General features: G+C 41.6%; 1 protein-coding gene across 3 annotated transcripts in view; it reads left to right on the top strand.

The window, feature by feature from the left end:
• Positions 1-227: 227 nt before the first annotated feature.
• The window catches only part of ARMC8 (armadillo repeat containing 8), a 35,844-nt gene continuing 12,241 nt past the window's right edge, over positions 228-23,830 (top strand). For 2 of the 3 annotated variants that reach the window (XM_026038710.1, XM_026038709.1), the window contains exons 1-9: positions 228-295; positions 10,096-10,238; positions 10,339-10,436; positions 14,221-14,313; positions 17,429-17,488; positions 18,428-18,508; positions 20,648-20,723; positions 20,816-20,906; positions 22,236-22,296. In XM_026038710.1, coding sequence (XP_025894495.1) covers positions 228-295; positions 10,096-10,238; positions 10,339-10,436; positions 14,221-14,313; positions 17,429-17,488; positions 18,428-18,508; positions 20,648-20,723; positions 20,816-20,906; positions 22,236-22,296 — 771 coding nt within the window. The remainder of the gene's footprint in view (positions 296-10,095; positions 10,239-10,338; positions 10,437-14,220; positions 14,314-17,428; positions 17,489-18,427; positions 18,509-20,647; positions 20,724-20,815; positions 20,907-22,235; positions 22,297-23,830) is intronic. The other variant, XM_026038711.1, reaches the window with a different exon arrangement.

Raw genomic sequence — 23,830 nt, 5'->3', positions numbered from 1 at the left:
CCCTTGCATAAGCTGGGGCCCAACTGCATCCCAAAAGCYGTGGGGTATTAAACCTCAGACTATGGAAACTGGGCCCCGAGGCAGCATTTGCTCGTGTAGGTGCAGCATGGCCATGTGGAAAGCCTAAGTGCTAAAGCTTCGTGGGAATAGTAAATTCTATAGATTAAGCCCTCAGTACCTCAGCATAATTTACCAGGGTTTGTTTTTCTTTCTGGATTTGCAGAGATATGAAAAATGCTGTAATTGGAAACAACAAACAAAAAGCCAACTTGATTGTTTTGGGAGCAGTTCCAAGGTACGTCCTTTGCTACTCTCCTTTTCACTGATGCACAACAGGTCTGGAGTAACCATCTGTCAATCACTGGCACTTTTCTGTTTTATCTTTGACTGCAAACTTTCCTTAATGTAACTGAGAGCCTTGAAATATCTGTTAAACACAYGTGTTTCAAAACAGGCTGTTGAGTAATGCTTTTAATTTGAAATTTCATGGAATTCTCTAAAATAGCCTTGGTGATTTGTGTTAAGTTTTATGAGCCCAGGAATGAAATCTCTTTTCCAACATTGTCAATGTTAATGATGGATGAAAAGTGGTTGTGTCTCAGTCCTGTTCTCCAGCTAATGGCCTGGTGAGTTCACAAGAGCAAATGTGTAAAATTATATTAAAAATTTAATTTGAAAATATTAATAAACACTTGAGATAATTTGGCTTCTCTTTTCCACCTGCTTCAGAAGATAAAAATCATTGATCACACTTTACTGCTGAATTACTACTTCAGCTGATGTTAGTATTGCCTGGATTCTGGTTCCACTAGTATAARTTTAACAGATAAATTAACTAGAGCTACTGGATTTGCTTCCTAAAGTTTTCATCTCATCCCTCATCTCCATTTTTTTTCAGCCACAATTTGCAGCAAGGGAGGAAGAAAAACATTGAACATGGGAGTCCTCTCTGATGCTTTTGCTTAAATGGCAAGTTGGCCCCAAATTGTCCTGCCGGAGGGCAGGCTTGTCAAAAAATGCATTTTTTTTCCCCAGTCTTTTCATTGGCAGACTGAGCTCTCCATCAAGACCAAGCTCCTAAATTCTCTAGGGATTCGCCGGGGGCTGGGGAACCCTCCAAAATCTGATGGAGTATCTTCTSTTCTGACCAAATGTAAGCAGGACAGGAGGACCTCTGAAACTGCAAGATTGAAGTGAATTTTATGCAAAATTTGCAGATCTTTTTTTGTGCAGCAGGTCCTGAGAGCTTCTCTTAACTCCCTTTGATCCTTGTGATTCCAATTTGCAGTGCCAGAGGATCTGTAGCTTCACAATCTCGATGCCACTTTTTCTTCTGAACTTTTGTAGGACTCTGTCCTACACCCTTCCTGCTTTTTGCTGTTACCTGTTCTCTGCCCAGCTGTGAGAATCCATTTTTACCCCCCGCTGTTGATACCTCTGGCTCAGGAAATAATATAGGGAATTGTCATATGGGGGAAATCTGGAAAGGTAAATGATCCTGCTTGCGTTCAGGACAAGGTGTCCCCCAAAGGACAGGAAATCTGATGTCAATACCTTTCAGATCAGGTATAGGTAAATTATCTGGGGCAACGTAAGGGAAGAGGGTTCTCGTGGCTAAACCTGAAGTGGCATCCTGAGGCACAGAGAAACAGAAGATCTGCTCTTAAATGAGTTAACAGGGCCGGCCAATCTCTTGCTGCTCATTGATGGACATCTGGAGGCTGTGGAGTCCTTCCCTTGCCTATGGGCACCTAAAGGGGGGCAACTTTTACTTGCCCACAAACTAWGTTGAAGCTCCATTTAAGGCCACTGAACGAAGTAATAGTTTAAGATACTTGCATAAGTGGAAGTTATCACTCTTAAGATGTGTCTGCATTGAACACTAAAGATYATAAGCTCTGTCGCATGTGGAAGTGGATGTGTATGAAACATTCCAAGAAATGATCATGAAAAGAGTCTGCTTTGATAATTGAGCTTTGCAGTTCGCTGCTGTGCAGAAGAGCCTGTGATTTTTGTTGTTGTTGTTGTTGTAATCGCTAGGAAGCGGTCAGTAAAACTTTATGGTACTCTGAAAGATAAGATATTCAGTGATTTGGAATCCAGTTATCATTTGGAAGGTCCAGTTAATATTTTCTCTTTCTTCTGCTAGGCAGTGGAGGCTCAAGAAGGTAATGGTATTCTTGAGGCATGAAGGTAGCTTTSTCTTCCAGGATCTTGTAGCTACACAGGAGAGCTCTGGCCTATACTATTTTTGTCAAAAGTTTTATCTGAATCAAATTATTGTTTAATAATGATTACTGAAAGTTTAATGCTTAAAATCTATTAAATTGTCGAGCTAGTTCCTCTTTAAGTTTAGTCTTTCTCTTACAGAAAACAGAATTTAATTCAAAGTCAAATCATAAACCTGATCATCCAGGAGTGATAACAAAAATACTAAATCAGTCTCTTCACAGACCAGAAATACYTTCTAATTTCCAGCAAACTGTTGCTCTCCAGAGCCTTATGGTAGAAAACACTTGTGYGGAGAGGTGATGTTATAAAACACTTTTTCCAAAAGCCAAAGGTCATCCCTAGGTAGGTCCTCCTTCGGGAAGTTCATACAGGTATCTCAAAAGATGGTTTTGGATGTGGCATTGCCTGGCAAATACTTGGGAATTAGAGCTGAACTGGTAAATTTAAGTRCAGGAAGCAACAAGTCTGTGGTAGCAGACCACAGCACCCTGTGGAGCAGCACCCTCTGCATCTCGAGAGCTTTTATCCTGGGATGTGGATGGAGCATCGTGCAGGTTGTCCCGCTACGCTGATCCACGACTACCTGCTGTGGCTCCAGCTTTTCTGGAGCTGCTCAGAAAAACATCAGATCATGTCCCAAGTCAATTAGTTTACTGCCGAGTGACAGATCAACAACAAACTTTGTAGGCTTGGTTTTATAGGGATAAGACTTGTGCATACAGTGACTTTTTTTTCATGATGCCAATCTAAAATATGACCATTAGTTTGTGTCCTTGAAAGTTTGGCCCAATAGCTGGAATACCGTTCCAGCTGCTGTCATGGACCCGGCTTTGAGCAGGGCGTTGGACCAGATGATCTCCAGAAGTTCCTCCCCACTTCATCTGTTTTTCTGCAATAGGATTTTTATGACAAGCTATGTCTTATATTTGAGTCTTCCTTGGGGTTGTTCTTGAGTTTAGGTGCTCACTTTAGGAGCTCTTTAAAGTTAATTAGAGGAAACACTTCCAATAGTGTTTCTGGTAATGTGACTCCTAAAGGATTGGCCATCCCTTAGGTGTAGRAATGCCAGTGTCTGCTTGACAGGAGCATCTTCTGCCCAGGTGGGACCTGATGCTGCTAAATTTCAGCAAAGAAAGGAAATCACATCCTTATTACGCAGCAGTGACCTAGGATCTAACTTGGATAGTTCTGACATTACCTTTTTTTCTGTATAGCTGGTGCAGTAAAAACATTGAATTACTTCAGAGAACAAACTCGGCCTTCAGCTTTCAATACGGTCTAGGGCTAAGTTGCCAAAGAGGTTTTAGAGTTTAGGTTTAGGCCAGTCGGTTTACTGCTTTCTAGTTGCTGATCTTAAATTAGCCACCAAAATAAATTCTTTATTGGAAAAATTCTGGTATTATAATGTGCAGAGGATCAGTGAATGATGGAAGCTGCTATAGGGAATAACTAAACTTTTCCCTCCTTCACATGTTTCCTTTATGCAACTCTGAGTAGAAGGGGAAGAAAACTGAACCGCTCTGGAGTGTGAGAATCCCAGAATGGTTGAGGTTGGAAGGGACCTCTAGAGATCATCTAGTCCAACCCCCTGCTCCAGCAGGGACACTCAGAACACGGGGCACAGGGTGGCATCCAGGTGGATTTAGAAGACCTCCAGAGAGGGAGATTCCACAAGGAGTCTCCTGCTTCTGAGAAGACATGTCGCGTCCTGCAAGGCTCTCCTGCAGACCTAGGAAGGAGGGTCACCCCTCGGACACTCTTCACCAACTCACAAATGTTGGTGAAACAACTGATGGAGCTGGCAATGTTAATATTTTCATTCTGTTGTTAATATTTTTGAATGATAACTTAGGCTTTCAGATTGAGAGTCTTGATATATGTCTAATGATGTCTAATGGGATCCTTGCTTCTAACAGGAATGAAGAGAGTTGAGAAATAAAGCTGGGGGAAAAAAAGATGGAATTTTAWATTTAATAAATTTTAAACTCTGAAACTTAGATCCTGAACTAAATAATTTAAGCTCTAAAAGAGACCACTTTTGACTCTCAGATTTGGGTTTTTTAACTCTCCTCTCTCCCCCTAGACTTTAAACACAGTGATTTTTTGAGATGTTTTATTTATAAGTATCCAATTGCTTTTAGCAGAAGGGTAGGAATCCCTGAAGTTGTCCTTGCCTTGATTTTTGTAGGGAACAGAAATATTTTGAAGCTCGAATCTAATACTTCTGAAGCAATATTGGTTTGTTTATTGCTCTAGCAAATCCATGGATTTACAGATCCTGTATAGGAATTGCTTGGGCTAAAGCTGCAAGAATAAGAGTAACGTATATTTTCTCTGGAAGAGAGACCTGCTTGCTTAGTGCAGCACAAAATATTTATGATCCTTTGTCTTGTTGCATCATTTATAAAGTAGCTTTTGGCAAGACCMCATCTAAGAGCGGGAAACGTTGGCATCTGCTCAAGTTGTGATCTCCAGTTTGCCAGCCAGTGAGAGCTCTCAAATTTGCTCTGTGTTAGGAGGAAACCATTTGAATACCCAACGTAAATGTGATTTGGGATGGCCCAAATGTGTTGGGAAGTCGGCTCGGAGATGAGGTTTTTGTTGTTTCTGTTGGGTTATGTCCTAAATAGGGCTACAGGAGGTGTCTCCTCCTCACCAGGTGACGTTTGCTCTTCCGCTCCCACGTCTTGACCAACAGCACCTCAACAAGAAGCGTTTTCCTCTCTCCTTCATTCCTTAAGCATTTAGGACTGCCTGCAGTACTGCATAATGTGAAGCTGCTGCCTCACAGTGTCATGAGTTTCACTCTATTAGCTCCTGTAAAAAAGCTAAAAGCCCCAGAAATGCAGTTAGAAAGATACATGTCTGCATGACCGCGTTTTTCCAGTTTGCACGTGGGCCTTGGTGCTTCCTGCCTGGCTTTAGGCAGAAAAAAAGGGAAGCCCAAGTGTTTTTCTTGCCCCRAATCGGGAGGGGCAGCCTTGTCCCTAATGCCTCAGTGCTCCGCTGCAGCTTGGGACTTTGCATCTCCTTCCTTGCCTTTGGTTGACCCCAAAACAGCAGCCTCACAGAAAGCAGCTACTGCTTTCTATGAATGGAAAAATGAGGAAGGTGAGTGAAAAAATGAGTAAATAAGTGTGAATGTGGGCACAGAGGCGGCCCCGCCGCGGTGCCGTACTGCTTATCTGTCCTTTTCGGGGCTGGGAGGCACTTGTGGGCAGCACTGTGCTGAGCATTTCCCAAGGAAATGCTGCTGTTTCCAAGGTCCTTGCTCTGCTCTTGGAGCTTTGKGTGTTAGGTACTGCCTGTGAAGGACTGGAGGGCATTTGTGCCCCGTCCTGGTGATTTGTGCACTTGGTGAAGGAGCTTCAGCGGTGACGCTCGTGTTTGTCACCCTCTGCTCGTGGTGCTGGAGAGCAGAGACCCTAGCAAGGCTCCCATCCATGTCCTTGCTTTGGTCTTCAGAGCAGTTTGGGAATAAGGACCTGCCCAAATCTATCATTGCGCTTGGTGCAGCGCTGTGAGGAAGAGGTGTTAGTGGAAGCAGATGCTCTGCTGAGTGGAGGCCAAGTCAGCCAGCAGAGAGGTCTCAGGGCAGCTCTGGGTTGGAAGCTGGGCAGCGTCCTCCCTCTGAAGCACCATTTGCATGAGCCAAACTGTAGTCGTCCATGGGAGTCGTGCTGCTTGTGCCACCCTTGGAGTCGTGTTTTTCAATTAAAAGCTTAATCTCCCATTAAAAAAGACAGTCATGCARAAGAGCTTTATGATATTTCCGAGTATGTATTGCTGAGGAGCAGTAAGAGTTGAAAGCTGTAAGGAGTACCCAGAAACACCCTCAGCAGCATCTTTCACGTGGAAAATGGTCAGGTGGTCAATGAACTTCACCCATGATCATGGTGCTTTGCATCCTTAGGCAAAAATCTTCCACATTTGGGCAATCTGAGCAAAGTAACTAGTTGCTTAAATGACCACGAGAGTGTCTGAATTAGTGATGAGGGAAATATTCTTCCCTATGCGACTGGTGCATTCCTGGGAATGGTGCCCAAGAGCTCTCAGTCCTTGGAGGTGTCCCTGGTTCAGCTGGACAAGGCGCCTTGGCCTAACCTGGACGTAGCTGAGCTGGCAGCTCCTGGGCAGGTTGGGGTTTTGGAGGTTGCCTTCACTGCTGGATTTCTTTGGCTAAAGGCATGAGAAGGGCTCGTGGTTTTGAGTCAGGATGCGTAAGAACCTAAAAATATTTGATTGCATTTGTCACTTCAGACTTGTGCTGAAATTATTTCATGTGCTTTCAGAATTGATACTTAGTTCTCTCCTTGGGGAAAAAAATTCTTATTCTGCTGCTTGGAAAGCATTGCTGGTGAGTGATTGCAAAATTAATACCAAGTTCTTAGGCCTGTGACAGTGTTTCAGAGGGCACCAGAAAACTCATATTTCAGCATAATACTCAGACTTGCCAGTCTGACTTTGCATTCAGGTAGATATAGCTGCTGTGTAGGCAATGAAGAGGGCATATTATAGCCATGAAAGGGTCGTGGCTTTGCTTTGCTGCCTAGGGAGGGACATGGAATTGGTGGTGGCTTCAGGATGTGTGGTGGCAATGTTTGGTTTCTGACCTCTCCAAGGAAAGAGAAGCTCCTGGATGTGCATCCTGCTAGTTCTACCCAKGCTCCGTGCTGTGCTTTTGCTTAGATTGCCTGGATGCCATTATTGATAGCTGAGAAAGAGGCTTGAATCCCTGCATTACTCTTAGAAGTACAAGATGAAACGGAAGAATGGGATTCTACAAACACGCTGGAGAAAACAGCTTGAGGAAACCTCCTAGAAGCTTGAAAGGTTCCAAATATTGCTGTTTTAGCTGCAACTTGACTTATGAACATCAGCAGTCCTGTGGTTAGTCCTGGGGCTCCTGCAAGATGGAGCTTTTTGGCTTTATTTCCCTTTCTGTCCCATTGCGAAGAGCTTTCCTGGAGAACTGCTGGCTAATGAGTGAGCAAACAAGAGAAATAGGACCTGTTTAGTATGATAGAATCTCTCTCCTAGGCTTTTGATACCTTCTGGTGCTACCAGGCTCTTCAAAGCTGAGCTTGGGTGGTTCCAGCAGAGCCTTGTCCCAGTGATGCTCTGGAGATGGTAGGAGCAGGATGGGAGCTGCTTCAGCCGCTCTTCCTAACAGCCTTTCCAGCAGCACTTGGAACTGGAGATAAGGGAGCCACGTTCATCAGGAGCATCTCGCTCTTGAAAACACAGACCATGAACAAGAATCCTTGTATTTTCCTCAAACTTCTGTGTTTTTTTCTTTTGTTTTCTTCCTAAATTTCCAAGTTAACACCTTTCATTTCCTCCCCCTGCATGTACGTACTATTTTTCTATCTTTTAATAAATCCCACAGATGTTTGAATTTGCGTATGCCACATTCTGGAACCAGCGAGCCAGGTTTGGTTGTCCTCTGTCCCCCAGTTTCTTGGTTAATAAAAGCACGTGGTCCTTGTTCTCAGCGTTTGGAAATAGCAATGCACGGGTTTATGTTCCTCAAAAGTACATGGATTCCACTTGCTTCTAGTTTTTCATACAGTTTGTGATTTAACTTCTTAATTTGCTATGAAATTTGACGTCTGTTCACACCTTAAAAGAAGCTTTTGTGGAGTGGATGCCTGGTCCTGTGCAAAACTGCAGCTGATGTACAAGCATATTTCAAAGATATAGAAAAGATATGAATGTTTCAAAAACTTAGCCTGTGTGGAACTGAACGTAAAGTTTTGATCTTTACTAGTTATAAAGCTTATCTGAGTGCCTCTATTTTRAACATACCAAAAAGTTGTAGGTTATTGTCAATGTGTTTCGTTTTCACTCTTCGGCATTAATTTAGCAGTAATATCTGTTCCAAATGTGGAAGGCTAATGGGAAAGAAAATAGCAATCATTTTCCTTGGAAGAGAATAAACTTTAAAATTAAGGTTGCTTTTAGATTTTTCTAAAAGCTTTTTTAAGAAATAAGCAAATTATTTTTTTAAGAAATGAGTAATTTTTTTTGAAGGGAATATGACTTCTGGCAGTACAGTTAGGAACTCTGTTGAAAACTGTTTTGGAATGTGTTTCTTCACAATACAAAAATGGGCAGTGTGAATTAGGAAGATTGAGTGAAGTTGAGACAAAAATAGGTTTATATGACATTGCAATTAATGATTGTCTTCTGACATGCTCATGGTAATATCTGTAGAATTATTTTTCACAGCATGGAGTTCTTGCAGACATGCTGCAAATATTGGTTAGTAGGAGAGGAAGAGATCAGGCTTCCCATATAGCAGCTCAACAGCTTTTCCAAGATGAACTTTAGCCAAGATCACTTGGTCCACATGTTCTTTACTGAAGAAGCTCCTGCTTTGTGACCCCCCTTGCCTGAGCTAGAGAACACAGAACAAAAGCCTCTCTCTATAAATAAGTACCATAATGGAAGGTGGTTCTGTCCCATTAGGGTTGGAGGTGGATTCCTTCTTTTTGATTATCTTGCAAATTTTGCATAGCCCTGATTAGGTGGTTTGCTTCCTTTGTAGGCTTCCAGCAACAGCAGTGACCTTCCCCGTGCACCAGGGCAGCCGGTGCTTCAAAGAAGACACTGCCAAAATGTGTAGCTTTAGAAACATGCCATTTTATTGCCTCAAGAATAATTTTAGTTCCTTTTCCAGAAGTGAATCGCATAGGTGCAGTGATTTGGCACACAGGATATGAGCTCTGCTTTTGTAGAGCAACTGGTAACATGAGCCTTGTCTTGTACACCTAATTCCAACAACATTTAAGAGGTCTTCTCCAATCTCCCGTAGGACAGATAATGGCAGAATTTTGGCTCTTCCTGCAGAAGCATTTAGTATATTGGCTGAATTTCAGAGACCTATTTAAACTAGAATACTGCAAAACTAAATTGAGAGTGTTTCCACCTCAGCCCAGTAAAATCTAAAAAAATTGGTATGTTTCATGGATGTGAGAGAATTGTGTTTCAATGTCTGAGAGAGTGTGTCTATATATGTGTGTATATATACGTGTATAACTTAATATATTAGTTTTCAAGCACTTACCTTCTGGGCTGGTATGAGAGAAGAGTTTTCTTCCTCTCTGGGTTCTGAGTGTGACCCAAATTTAGACTAAAGAAGTTTGGTRACATCTGCTGCAGTTCAGGTGCTACAGATGTAAGCTAAGCTATTTTCAAAAAGCTTTCCTATGTATCTTAATATTGTATAAAGCAACACTTTTGAGGCCCAAGACATGTTAGACAAGAATTCTTTTTTTTTTTTTCCAGCTCAAAATGGTCCTGTTTAGTTATAATTCAACTGCCTTCCCACGCATGAAACTTATCTGGATTCTTTTTTTACATTAGTGTATGATTATTTCTTAATGTTAAAAACTCAGATCACCCTCAATCCTATTTTATGCTTCATGATGGAATCATTTTGCAACCTTAACATAGCAGAAGTCACTGCCACAGATAAGAGCCGTCACAGTAGTGGTAACCGTGTCCCTAGATGTTAGGGGAGATGCACAAGGTTCCCCTTCCCTTTGACTTCAAACTGCGGATTCATTTCCTTTAACCAAAATTTGGGATCTTCCCAGCATCCTGAAAGACATCTTCCTAGATACTGACATTGTGGTAAAACATGTATGCTAAAGCAGAGCCGTATCTTCCTTCCTGTAATGATCAGTAATACCTGTGTAGCCGTGTTCTTATCAGTAAAATGTTCATTAATGCTCATCTTGCTCTGTTCTTCCATTAAGGACTTTGTCCTCTTTACGTAGCAGAATTAAGGTGTCTTTATMTGACTTACAGATTTTTCTTCTGTTAGAATTTCCACCTAAAAACAACTTTTGTTTCCAGGTTGCTGTATTTGCTTCAGCAAGAGAGCTCCAGCACCGAGCTGAGGACCGAGTGCGCCGTGGTCCTCGGCAGCCTCGCAATGGGCACCGAGAACAACGTCAAATCCCTGCTGGACTGCCACATTATCCCTGCCTTACTGCAAGGTACCTCTCACCTGCTGCAACCTCTTTCAGTGAAGGCTTCAAAAATGGGCAAATAARCAAAGATAACAAAACTGAGCAGAGTTTTTGTATGTGTTTGTAGGGTTATTGTCGCCAGATTTGAAGTTTATCGAAGCTTGTCTCCGGTGTCTCCGTACTATTTTTATCAGTCCGGTAACTCCAGAGGATCTGCTGTACACAGTAAGTTGTAAGCAGCTCGTTCTGACCTTTCATTTAGACTGCTCTTCATGCAGCAAGGGGTGGGTGGCAGTGAAAGGTCCTGATGCAGTTTGTAATAATAGGGAGGACTTTTTTAACCAGCAGTGTCAGCATTTTCGCCTAAGCTCGAGGCATCTGAGTTGCAAAATGTTTGTAGTATTTTTTTTGATACGAGGTGGTTTTGTGGGGACTTTGACTTCATGCTTCCTCTCCACTTGAGGAGCATCATTACCCAAGTCRGGAACGTTGTTACCCATCGTTACAGCTTGGTATTAACAATCCTCAACAAACGCTTATCTTGAGTCTGTMCAGCTGTTACTTATGTTGTAGTGATGACTGTTTTGTTCTCTGGTTCCTTACACTTCTTTCCTGAGCAGCAATAGCTACTAGAGCTGTGTACCTATTTTCCATAGACTTGATTTTTAACATGCATCTATTGTGAATTTCACCTACTAGTTGGCCTATTTTGAAGTTTTCCACARCTGTTCACACTGGACCATATTTTTTACTACATATAATTTATCAGCAAGCTCTGTATTGTCACTGGTCCCTGACTTTTTCCAGATAATTTCCGAGTCTAATGTAGAGTGGGAAGATAAGCCATGTCTTTTCCRGGGTGAATTGGGAATTTCTTTGATGTGTAGCTATTCCTTTGACTCTGCTTTCAACTCCCAGACTGATATTATTTATATGCAGTGTGAATCCTGACCACATCTGACGCTGCATATATAGGCCTGCCAAAGTTCATAGCCATAAGGACATCCCTTTCCTGATCCTAGCACCCAAAGCTAGGCTTAAGATCATCATCTGCACTAACAATCCCTGCCCCTTCCTCAACGGAGACTTTTAAATGTTCCTTGTTTGGAGATGTCTCATATCCCGAAGCCAAGAGTATATACAAAAGTGTTAAAGGATCCCCTGCATTATGCAGACAAATGTTAGAGCCCTCAGTGAACCATAGCTAGAAGAAACTGTCCTTGCTCATTAATTTCAGCTCCAGTTGGACACCTGCAAGTTAAGGACTTTGTGGCGGTGCCCAAGGGTGTTCTTCTGGTAAGGCTTCCTTTTGGCTTCTCTTGTGGGAATACCCAAGCCCATGCTTTGCAAAGTAATAAGCACAAATCCTTTGAAAAGAAAGCCTAAGCTTTCTTGATACCCCTTGGGAGCTGCAGTCCTAAGCTTCTCTGCTGCAATATGTTTCCTGATGCAGAAATGAGAAAGTTATTTGCCGTCAGTGAAATCATTGTGGGCCCAGCCAATACTATATAACCCACTGCTCTTTCAGCATTGAGAGTAATAGGAAGAACTTGAGTTCTTCTTTAGCCATGTTATTCCTTATTTTTTGACTTGTCAGCACCTTCAGGCACTTTTTGAATGTATTCAGCATCTTCAGGCACTTTTTGAGTGTATAGAGCTTAGTCAATAGCCTGTGTGGTTCTGTCTGCAAGGTGAAGCCATCAGAGTGTCCTTGGCTGTTCARTTTTGCCTAGAGATTCTGGAGAAGACTTCTGGAAAGCTGGTTCTCAGCTTGCATCTTGGAGAGAAACTTTTCTGCTAGAGTTCTTCCTTTGCATTGTCTTTCATACAGAGAATATTATCTTTAGAACTTTGCCCGGAACTGTTACAGGGAGAAGAAGATATTACTTATCATCTTTAGGGATGTTGCAGTAGCTCTGGAGGCCCTGTGGTTTCAGAGGGCCTCTTTTCAGATGTCTTAAGATACACAAACGCTTTAAGGAGAGCTGTATAAAGGATCTGGAGAATAAACAAGTAAGTTTTTGCTGGAAAGGAGCAGACTTTAGCACCAAGAGCCAGATGGAGGCTGTTCTGCAACTGAAGATGGCATGGAGTGAGTCCCAGCTTGATAGCTGAGACACAGATACGCATGCAGACMTACATGTGTGTCAGTCTATCATGTAACTATATGTTGAGAGATGATTCTTAGTGATGGGAAATGAGCTTGACCAAGTTGGTCTCCAATTTTTAAGCCAGTGTCTTCACAGCTACCACWATTGCATGAAGTGCCATACCTGCCTCCAAGAGAATGTCAAGTAGTGAAGCTGCCACTTGCTTTTATCTGCTGTTCAATTTACATGAGTGGATTGGCAAAGAAGGCAGCCTCCAACTTGAGTTCTTTGAAAAATGCAGCAGATCTGAAATTAATTCCAGCTTCCTTCCAGTTTTCCTCAGTGTGCTAGCTGGAATACTTGCCCCTAGGGATTTGACAGCAGAAAGCTGGCACAGGGTTGGTAGGAACCTTTTTAAATGTCCAGGTGCCCTTTACAGATGAGCTGGGTCTTAGCATTTTCCTGGCAAACCTGGGCAAACATGGATTTCCTCCCATCTGAGGATTACTGTGCAAGTGCAATATCCCTTCTGGTTTGATCTTTACTTCCTCTTCTGCTGTGTTGGGATACCAGGCACTTGAGCACTGATGTGCCTTGTTTTGCCTGAAGAAAAAGAGACTCTTAGGAGTCCAGGTGATCTGTCCTGAAATGTTCGGGATTATGACAAATGTTTATTCTGAGAGCAACGTTGGCCTGTTAACTGCTACTGTTTGCCTTCTGGTGGGTATTTAATGCACAGCACTGCAAACTTTCCCTCCATCAGGCACAATCAAGTAGCTCTTCATGATGATGGTGACCGTGAGCATGACTACAACATACCAGAGGATTTGGTATCTGATATTGCCCTGATCARTTCCTTGGGAGTGGTTGGGTCTCTGAAGCCGAGAAGTTATTGATGGGCTTAGATCCAACGTGTAAAGGCACAAAATCAGATAGAGTTTCTGCAGAGCAGACACTAAGGAAACTGCCTGAAATCCAGCCACTGAGCCTCACTTTTCCCAAGCACAGAAGTGTGCACCGAGTACGTACATATGGCCAGCGTAGCTGGAAAAACTACAGTTTCTGGTAACTTTCTCTCTGTAAGATTGTGAAGTGGCAAATAAGTCTGTTCCCCATCGATCCTTTCCAGCTATTGTGGGGGAAAAAAAATCATGTTTTAACAACAACAACAAAAAAATCCCCAATTAAAAGCTTCATGCTAGTGAGGCTGTAGTCATTACTACCACCTACCCAGCTACTGCTGCTTTCCCTACCCTTCAAAGCTAATGAAAGCTTTAAAATCTTATCATTTGCTGACTTAGTATAGAGCTTAAGTAGTAACTGGGAGTGTTTTAATGAGAGAACTACAAGGAAATGGCTTTCTCCTGCTGGTGCCTTTATTGAGTTCTCTGTGGTTTACATCGTACACTGCATTAGTTTGAATCTGTGACTTCAAGGCAAGGGAGACTCTTTGCTTGTCAACCACAAAGCTAGTGACAAAAGGCTCAAGGTCAACTGTGCCTTGGGCCACCCAGCACCTTCTTCCCCTGCCTGGACTCTTTTGCTCTCAGATGAAGGAAGAGGTAAGTAAATTCTGGTTGGAGTAAGCAAATAGTGAGGGAATTGCTTTCAGTAGCCACTCTTGCAGTTAGAAGTTTTTTTTTGTTTTCTGCCAAAGCCAGTCTTTTGGGGCAAAACCTCCAAGTTCTAAACTGCCATTGATTTTTATCCACCAGAGTTGTTCTCCAAGATGTCTTGTTTGTTTGTTCGCTCCCTTCAAGTCCCTCCTTTTACTTCCATGGTTTACTTCCATGTGTCCACACAAGCCTCAGCAGGAGGGGGAACCTCCATGTTTCATTCTGAAATACTTTATCTGCTAACACCACAAACTGTGCTGAAATATAATATTAATGCTGCTTTCTTTTCTGCCTTGTTTCCAGGATGCTACAGTTATCTCCCACCTCATGGCCCTGCTCAGTAGGTCTCGATATACACAAGAATACATATGTCAGATCTTCTCACATTGCTGCAAAGTAAGAAAGAGAATGCATGGTCTCTATGAAACTTTTTACCAGTGTATAGGAAATTGTATAAGATAGGGTTGCCTTTTGCATCTGGGTCATTAAGAGTGATTGCATTKCTATTGTGCTGCACCCAACAGTCTAGGCAAAGATGAACCCTCAGTATTACCAGTATAATTTTGGAAAAATCCCTTTTTCCCTTTGGAAGGCTCGGAATGGTTTGAGCATGTCTTTGCAGATGTCTTGTATCTTGTATCTTTTAAGCCCAGAGGATGTTTTCTGAGGGGCATTGTAGGTTGAGAAAGACAAAAATGTGCTTCTCAGTCCAACTCTGCCAGCTACAGGTTGATGCAGGTACATGTTAATTCCTGCTACATAGCACAATTTCCTGATATGGTAAAACTTTTTCTAATTTAAAAATAGCAAACCCCCATTTTGTCTTATGCCAATAACATTGTCATTAAAAAAAAAGTATAAAGCTGATGAGATTTGAATTAAAACATTGAATTAGGTTTGGGGTTTTTTTTGTTTTTTTTTTTGAATTAAACATTGGCAAGAAAACATTTGAATAAAAACATTGTCGTCTTCTTTAGGATCCTTTTCTAAATTGAGAATTAAAGCAAGTAAGATGCTGAAACGTTTTTTAATTAACTGTTGTAATTGAAAAAGGAAAAATTCCATTAATTTTCTTCAGAGCAAGAAGTCCACCCTGCATGGTGGTGTCCTGGAGTAAGGAGAGGTGGTGTAAGGAGGTGGATCAGGCAGTGGGAAAAGAGTCAAGTGTGGAATCTGGGCTGGTTGTTCCCTCGTGGTACTGCCTTATGACACAGGGATTGCACAGGAATTTCCCCACCTGGAAAATGTTCTCATTTTTTCCCCCTTGTAGCTACATTAACTCCTGCAGATTTGTGTGTGAAGTGCATAGTTAACAGACCAAGAGCCTGCTAATTAATGAGAGCCAATTAAGAAAGGTCTTAAGAGTACACGATGCTGCCATCAGTATATCCATCACCAAGCAGAACTTGTAGTGATTGTTTGGTGAAACGCAAGCTCCTGGGTGGGGAATGTTGGTGTTGTGAACAGGTAGAAACACGAATCCATGGGAAAAGGAAACTGCGTGGGTGTGAATAATAGGAAATAATTATATTTATAAAATGACTACTGGCAGCAAAGAACAATATTTGAGGTTGAGAGCAAAGAAAAATATTTGAAGTTGAGAGGACGTCATGAAAAACCCAAAATTGAATCAGAACTTATTTCTGTCRTCTCCAAGCCAACACAGCTGTTGAGAGAAACCCTGAAATGCTCCTTTTTTTATTTTTTGGCTTAATCTTGGGTTTCAAATCTGGTAACCAAGACCAAGATCAGTTACTATTTCCTCAGATATAACAAAATAAATAGTTCTAGCAGTGAAGCTGAGGGCGCCCAGGATGTTCTAGTTTACACGGACAGGTGATGTGTGTTTTTATCACACACGTGCTCCAGAAGGCTTCAGTGTTTGCAGCACTTTTAGTGAAGACCAAGTCTTCAAAAGACTGGTCGAGAGAAGCTTTCTAACCCTTTTCCTGAAGAAATAGATTAAGTTTTGGTAGGTAGGTAAACCTTAACATATAGGAGATGCAGAAGCTTTTATTTTCTTTTCCCTTGTTTTAATAGATTTTTGGTTAAACTTAAGGTAGCGAACCACAGCTTTTGCTTTCCTTATTCCTACAGATTGCTGTCCCCTTGCTTCCCTTGCATGTTGTTTTTCTTTTCCTGACCTGACTTTCAATTGAGTTAGGYCCTTCCAGTTCCCTTTTTCCCTCTCCTGTTCAAATTTCCCTGGAAAAACTCAGCCCGTTGCCCGTAGTTAGGATATCCTATATTGAAGTTCTTAGCATATTGCTGCTGTTTTCTGCTTGTGCTGCATACTTTTGACTGTTCTTCCCTATATTTTTAGAGGAAAAATGGAAATGATCAGTGGAAAATGTTGACCATGAAGGAAAATCATGATTAAGCAAAGGGAAAGTATTTATTTACAGGGAAGTGGATGCAGGTGATTCTTAAGAACTATGCTGAGTAGAGCTGAGTAAACTGAAGTCAGGTTAACATGCACTGTGTTTGAAAATCAAGTCCAAATTTGCTCTTTAAGATTCTCAGTGCCACAGTTGATTTGTTTCCAGAGGAAGTGCTGTGAGTAGCTAAACTTTACAATTTAGATAACAAAATGAAAAATAYGAGGTTGTAGGGGACACACGATTGCATGAATAATTTGAAGAGCTAGTGCTGGATGTTACATGGAATGTAGAGGTATCTCYGTGTAATTAACTTCTGAGAACCACAAACTGGAAATTAAACCCCCCCTTTCTGGGCAAGCTCCAGGATGCTGCCYGTAATCGAGGCAGCTTCTTCCCAAGCCCTGTTCTAGGAACGTTTTCTTGTGTGATCCTAGGCTTGGTGCTGGATCCCTGAAGAAAGGTACATTTGTATCTAGCAATCTGTTTTGAAAATTTAATGAATGAATGAATCATTACTTTTTTTCCTACTGCTTTCTTGAAAATTGATTTTTATGGAGAAAATCCTGCAAGAACTGTGAGTTCTTTCTGAAATAATACAGCTGTCAGTTATGTCTGGAGGAAAATACCATTCTTATGGAACTGGCTGCTAGGCCTGTCAGTATCTTACCGGGTTTAACCTGAAGTAGAACAAAACCCAAATGTGCTGCTGTTAAACTGTGCCCGAGATAGCTGGGGTAGAAAAGGAATGATTTTATATTATATATTCAATGAAGGAATGAGGTTATATTCTCAGGTCTTCATGTTTATATTCAAAGCTCGCCCTGCTTGTGGGTTAATGCTCAATCACATCACGCAGCAGGACGCTGGGCTTGTATAGGTGAACACTGCGTGGGCAGAGTGCATGTGTTTCTATAYACATCCACATATGCACTGAGTGCACCCAGGTGTCATCTCCGTGCGTGCGCTGCTGCACTTTGCACATAGGGTTACATTTGCATCCCRTCAAAGGTTTGGCTCCAAATGTCTAGACAAATAATATTTATGAGCAACTAAAACAATTTCGGTCTCTATGACTTATTTTACTTTAATTTTGTTCATCTTTTTCACATATTTTAATGTCTGTTCTTCAGCTCCAACACTGGCATAGCTGCGGCTTTAAGTCATTGCCTCAGCCACTTCTGTGTGCCAATGTAAGTTGTTTTCCTCCTTCAACCATGCTATTTTAATTGCATTTTTTTGGATAGAAAGCTCTTGGTGGCAGTAGCAGCTGAAGCATCTCTTAAAGCACCAGATATGTTGCATCCAAAAGTAATTTTCAGGCTTTTCTTTTTTTTCTGTAGCAGTAAAGGTTGGTCTGTGAATGTTCTTTTGAATTTARAAGGGATCTAATTTCGTGGGATCTAATCCCATGCATTAAATGGGAAATGTGAGCATATAGAGTTGTCCATTAGACCATTGCAGGTGGCCCATGTCTTAATGCCAGTGAGACTATAGAATGTGAATCTCTACTTTTTATTAAAGAGACATTTGTAAGTAGGATCAGCTCAGATATCATAAACTATTGCAGATCCTAGTAGGATTTCATGTGGTTCTCTGACTTCAGGGAGCCTTGTCACACTATAGGAGTTCTGAGACCTTTGTTTTGAAGAATTCAGTATTWGCGTTAATTCCAAATGCTTTCATTTATTTATTTTTAAATATTGGTGTTTTGTTGTTCTATTAAATCTTAAAGTCAATAAAGGGRTGATGGCTGACTAGATTTGGGGTCAAATATGTTTGCAACTAAAATACTCTGTAGGAGGAAGGCRAGTCTGCTCTCAAAGCACCGTCACATTCTGTCTGGAAACGGTTTCAGAATTAATTGTCTTGCTTCTGGAGCTAGAATTGTTGAAAATGCTTAGCACTGCCAGTGAAAAATCTGTTAAAATCACTGGGGATCTTTTACATGATTTTGCAGAGAAAATCAGGACTTTTCCAGTCTTTATTTCCAATATGAACAACAGCAGATGAAGCACACTATCTACATTTTAATACTTGTTAAGTTTCCATTAACTGCATTTTGTTTGATTGTTTTTGCTCTTTATTTTCTTGGGGGAAAAAAAAATCACCTGTTGTCTTTTCCTTTGCAGGGTCCAGATCACCAAACAATCTTATTTAACCATGGAGCAGTTCAGAATATCGCCCATCTATTAGTCTCCACCTCCTATAAAGTAAGGCTTTAAAATTATTGATTTATATCAGCTGATGAAAGCGATCTCAGTGAAGGAGATAAAACTGTAAATCTGTGTGCTCTGTATATTGTAGAATACATGTTGGTTTTATGGCAAACCAATATTTATGAAAGTGAGTTGTATAGTTTGGAGTGTTCTGTGGAGTTAAAACTCCGTATATTAAGACAGAGTTGGTATTTGTTGATCTGCATAAGAATTAACACTCAACAAACCAATAAAAAGTCAAGAAGGTTGTTGAAGAAGACAGGATGAGGGAAACTGAGCAGGAGYGAAGCAAAGAGGAGCTGTCCTGATGAAAAGTCCAACCTGTGACAACCCAGGCATGGGACGTGTGAGGGCAACCAGCTACTGCTGAGATGTGCTCGCTGAACCCCTTGAATCCCAGCTCCATCCCRTGTCATCTTGTGGAAGGCTGTTCTGGATGGCGAGGATGCCAGCAGGGAAAAGGCCTGCTCTGATGTGGTACTTTCTCCATGTGCCACCTCTGGAAAAGCTCCGTTTTGCAGTCAGGTYGTCTCATGTAACTTGGCGTGGAGGGTCAGCTTCTCTCTCCAGCCTAAGGCCAAAACTGGCCAAAACTGCAAATCCTAAGTCGACCCCGAGGAGTCCCTGCAGGTGAGCAGACAAAATGCCTGAGTGCAGGAAGATGTTCACGTGCTTTCTGAAGCTGCTCTTGCAGTTGGTTGTTAGGGACTAACAGAAATGCCAACATTTCTGAAATCCACCTGAGCCAGTCCTATGACCTCCAAGCAGTTGAGCTTTCATGGCCATTCCTATGTAGATACTCTTTATCTTATTCTGAGTTGKTTTTTTTGTTGTTCACTTGAACCTTTCCTAATTTTTGGACAGCTGTTTTAAAACTAGGAGGTCAGAGCTTGGTAAAGTTGCAATACCAGCTCCGTACCCTCAAAGAAAGTACTTGCCATACTAATTTTCATCAACATCATTAATAGAACAATATCTTTTAAAACAGTTAACTTGTACTAGACTTCTGTTGTTCTTACTGGGGAACTTTCCCACTCTCCTCCCAGCATGCCTGCCTCTGGCAGGAATACAGCTCCTCGCGTGTGGTTTGACTCTTTTCAGGGCTTTTCAATACAGGATCTCAACTTCCTGCTGCTTTGAAAAAACCACTAAGTTCATGAGATTTTGTGTGAGAAGTAAATGGAGGAGTTGTCAAACAAGGCTTTTGTTCTGAAGCCAGATGGCCTGCTAGCCTTTCTCCCAGCTAAGACTTCATTGCCCCTGGTGAGAGAGAACTTTATATCTAATCGCAGCCATGGCATAGAATTAATAAGCAGAACTTTGATCTTTACAGTCGTCATCTGCCACAGGTCTTTCATATTTCTAGGAGTTTTTGTTGGGGATAGGCAAGGGACCTGAACCTGGCTTGGAGTTACCTCGCACACTTCAATGGCAGGTAGGGGTGGATCAGATTCTGTAGCTGGGAAGCAGCGAAAGAAGAAAGAAAAAGGAAAGGAGAAAAAAAAAAAAAAAAGAGGTTAGGTTATATCAACTTCATAGACTAAGGTGGATAGGCAACCATGAAGGCTTGTCTGACAAACCAGGGCTTAGTTTTGGCTTGGAGCAGGAAGATCCGGCATGAAGAGAATTGAGTCATTTGTGTGTAGGTGATGGTGAGGTTGCATAATGGCAATAACATTTATGGTATATGTTATATATGGTACGTAAGATATATGGTATATATATTCCTTTGGGAAGGAATATATACACCTTAGGGTCAGTTCAACTAGACTGCTGCTGTTAGACGCTTTATTGAACTAACCTTTAAAGACTGCAGAAGTGCAAGTCCCAAGTCCATGAGTTTCCACCTCCCTTGGGAACTTCAGAACTGTCCTTGGAATAATAGTGGTTGGTGTTGGCAGTCTGTGGAGCATCACAGATGTGGGGGGTATCTCTGACCCTCTGGTTCCCACCTGCTAGGAAGGTGGGAGGTGTCAAGCTGCATCTTGAATTCTTCCATCTGCCTTTTAACTGTCCTCTAAATTTCTTACTGGTTACACAGAATTATTTCCTGTAAGCTTATGCATTGGTACGGTCTCATTATTTTTAAGTTAGTAGTTACAGTTACACTTCAAAAATTATGTTTTCACACAGGTTCGAATGCAGGCATTGAAATGCTTCTCAGTTCTAGCCTTTGAAAACCCCCAGGTATCAATGACTCTTGTAAATGGTAAGCACGAAGCACTGGTTGCTACTCGGACATTCATTTTGTTGCCTGATTGAACTGGAATCATTTTCTGAGGTCTCTTCCATTGTTTGCAGTGCTGGTTGATGGAGAATTGTTACCACAAATCTTCGTCAAGATGTTACAAAGGGACAAGCCTATTGAAATGCAGCTCACATCAGCCAAATGGTAATTATCATCAGGAATTAGGAGGAAATAGTTTGCAATTTGTTACAAACTTTGAACTGTTCCTTTTTTTCTTGTAAATTAATATAAATGATATCCAAAACATTAAGGATAATGATMTATATATTTTCTAAATTTTTGAAGAGTTGTTTCTTGCCTGACAATCTTTATAGCATCATATTCACTCTTTTCTRTACGTAGGCAGGAAACAAAATGTTGCTGCCCAGCAGCATTATCGGAATGTGTCCTGGAGCATGTGCTTTTTTTCATAAGCTGGACTGCAGCTTTTAATAATAGCTTGGATTTTTATGGCAAGTTTGACCACAAACTTTTCACACTTCATCTTATGTTCTTGCAGAGTCAACTAATAAAACATGATCATGTAATAGCAGATAATGTAGTTGTTACAATAGTGTCCTGAGGACTCGCATCATGGGCTGGGGCTGGGATGYGTTGAGTATTAAATGCACCAAGATGAGAACAGGGAGAAGAGCTAGACCCAAGATTTTCAATTAAAACAGGTTAAACTTGTTGTGCTGGTATAGCAGAATCGGTGTTGCTAAATAATATTATATATCACTTAAAACTTTCCCCTTCAGCTTGGGTATGTTTTGACACAGTCACATAAATAATATATAACACAGTTGACCATGTTTCAGAGCTGTAACACTAGGGTTACTAATTTCATAAGCTGGGGATTGATGCATTTGAAGGCCCTTTTCCTTCTATTGTGTTGCTAATGATGAGATAAATGATTTCAGATGGTTAAAGAAGAAAAAGATAATCTGTCACTGTAAGYTTCTGTGATCAAGCATAACTCCAGATGCCAATCACTAATGTTTTAATTGGTTTAGACTCGTTTAATTCTCTGTGTTGAAGTCCCTCCCCTMGATTTTGCTGCTTTATTTTTGACCCGGATCAGTTCTTTGATGCAGTTCACTCACTGAAAGCTTTGGCCTGCACAGTCTTGAGGTTCTGGGTTCTCTGCTCTGATTGATTCTGTGTTTCTTGGACAATCCAGGGAAGAGCTGCAGAATTACAACTGAAAATAAAACTAGTAGCAAGACATCTTTTCTGGTGGTCTCAAACTATGAGTCAGTTGATAAGTCWTGAATGTTTCCCTGCATTCAGTGAAGTAAAACTGCTTCCTATTTAAGTACTGGCCCATCCAGCGTGCAGCTTTTGTATCAGTGAGTTTTACACACATAAGTGTGTTGAACTGAACAGTATATTAGTGAGATATGTTTCGCTTATACAGATATTTTCAGTGTCTTACTAATGTGCATAAAAGACAACGATGGGTGAATGCATGTTTTTATTATCCCATTGCAGCCTTACTTCCATGTGCAGAGCTGGAGCAATACGAACAGACGACTCCTGCATCATTCTCAAGGTGAGCAGCTGAACCGGTGTTCTGGGTAGCACAGAAAGCACTGATGTGGATCTGCCCCTTCTTTTATATCCCGTATTTCCCTTTCTCTATATCCCATTTAAAAAGTTTCAAAGAGAGGTTTGTTATACTGAAGATTTCAAAAGCACTGAGTTCTTCAGATGTTTATTCCAAAGTCATTTTCCTTATTTCCCTTTGTGTCTTAGAGCTTTTACATCAACATGGCCCTTTTAAGAAACTTTAAATAAAGAATCCTACCCGGAAACCTGTATCCCAGGTACAAATACCCCAGAGTTTGGCACATAGCTGCCTTTGGTGTTTGTAGTTCAGTCGTCATGTGTAAGTAACCTGCAAACAACAGTGGCTTGGTCTCTGTGTACAGMGAGCACTAATTTCTCTTTCACCAGTTTATTTCACAAGACTAGTCGTCACACTCGCACAACCTGTAAGTGGAGCCTGTCATATGGGCAGACCGTGTCTTGGGTTTCACAACACTTGTAGGTTTATCTGAGCATTGTTGCTTCATACTGAGGCTGGGGAGCTTGCTTATWAACAAAACCAGGTCACGTTCATGCTGAAGGACTGGATTAGATTTTTATACCCAGCTAACTCTTAATAAAGGCAACTTCCGTGGATGATCAGGAAGCACTTGCAGTGCTTGTTGCTCCTTGTTATATTGAAGTATTACTATGATAGTGAAGTAAGACAAGATGTTTGCTTCCTGTAATAGCTACAGAAGAGGAGCCTGGCAGACTCAGAGCTTTCTTTGGTGTTTTTTATTTTTGAGAATCCATCATCCCAGCAAATCATAGACAGGGCAGAGATCTGAAATGGGTGTTCCTGGAGTCAATCAGTTATTGTCAGTGTTCCCTGGTCTTGGACCTAAACCCCACTAATTTTAGACAGCAGGCACGTGTCTTTGGTTATGAGGCCTCTCCGTGGGGTTGAGCTCCTCTCGTGACCAGGCCACTGATAAGGGATTGTGACCACAGGGCCACAAGCCCGTGACAMTGCCAGTAGCTGCACTTAATGCTTAAAGCAACAAACATTCTCTCCACTAAAGGCTACAGAAGGTACCACTGAGTATCCTCCATGGTCTGGTGCAAACTCCTGAGGGCTCCTGCAAATTTATCTTTTAAAATGGAGAGCTGTCACCAGAGTCTCTGTCCAGTAGTGTCCCTAAGGCAGCTTGGAGGGGGAGTAGGTTGTAGGGAAGATACAGGTAAGAAATTGTATTTTTCCGTTTCACTTGCTACAGCGATAGGATCTGGCATAACTAAAGCTTTCCTTAGTGGGATTTTGGTGTCCATCATTCCAGATGATGGCATACAGGTGTTGACAGAGGCAAAGGCCTCTCCCTGCAGCCCTTTTAAGCAAGGAGGTCCAGAGGGCAGTGCTGCTGAGGGGACTTTTGCCCTACAGCAAYAGGGAAGGTTTTCCTTATGGAGACTTCTTTGAAAAAACTGAGAGTAAGTGGAAGAGTGGAGAAAGGAAGAGGCCACAGTTTCTTGTCGTCTTATTCTCATTATTCAATTTA

Source organism: Nothoprocta perdicaria, unplaced genomic scaffold, assembly GCF_003342845.1.
Source record: "Nothoprocta perdicaria isolate Ctin4 unplaced genomic scaffold, notPer1 scaffold_217, whole genome shotgun sequence".
NCBI lineage: Eukaryota > Metazoa > Chordata > Aves > Tinamiformes > Tinamidae > Nothoprocta > Nothoprocta perdicaria.
The sequence above is the reverse complement of the archived record's forward strand: the minus strand, read 5'-3'. Positions and strand labels throughout refer to the sequence as shown.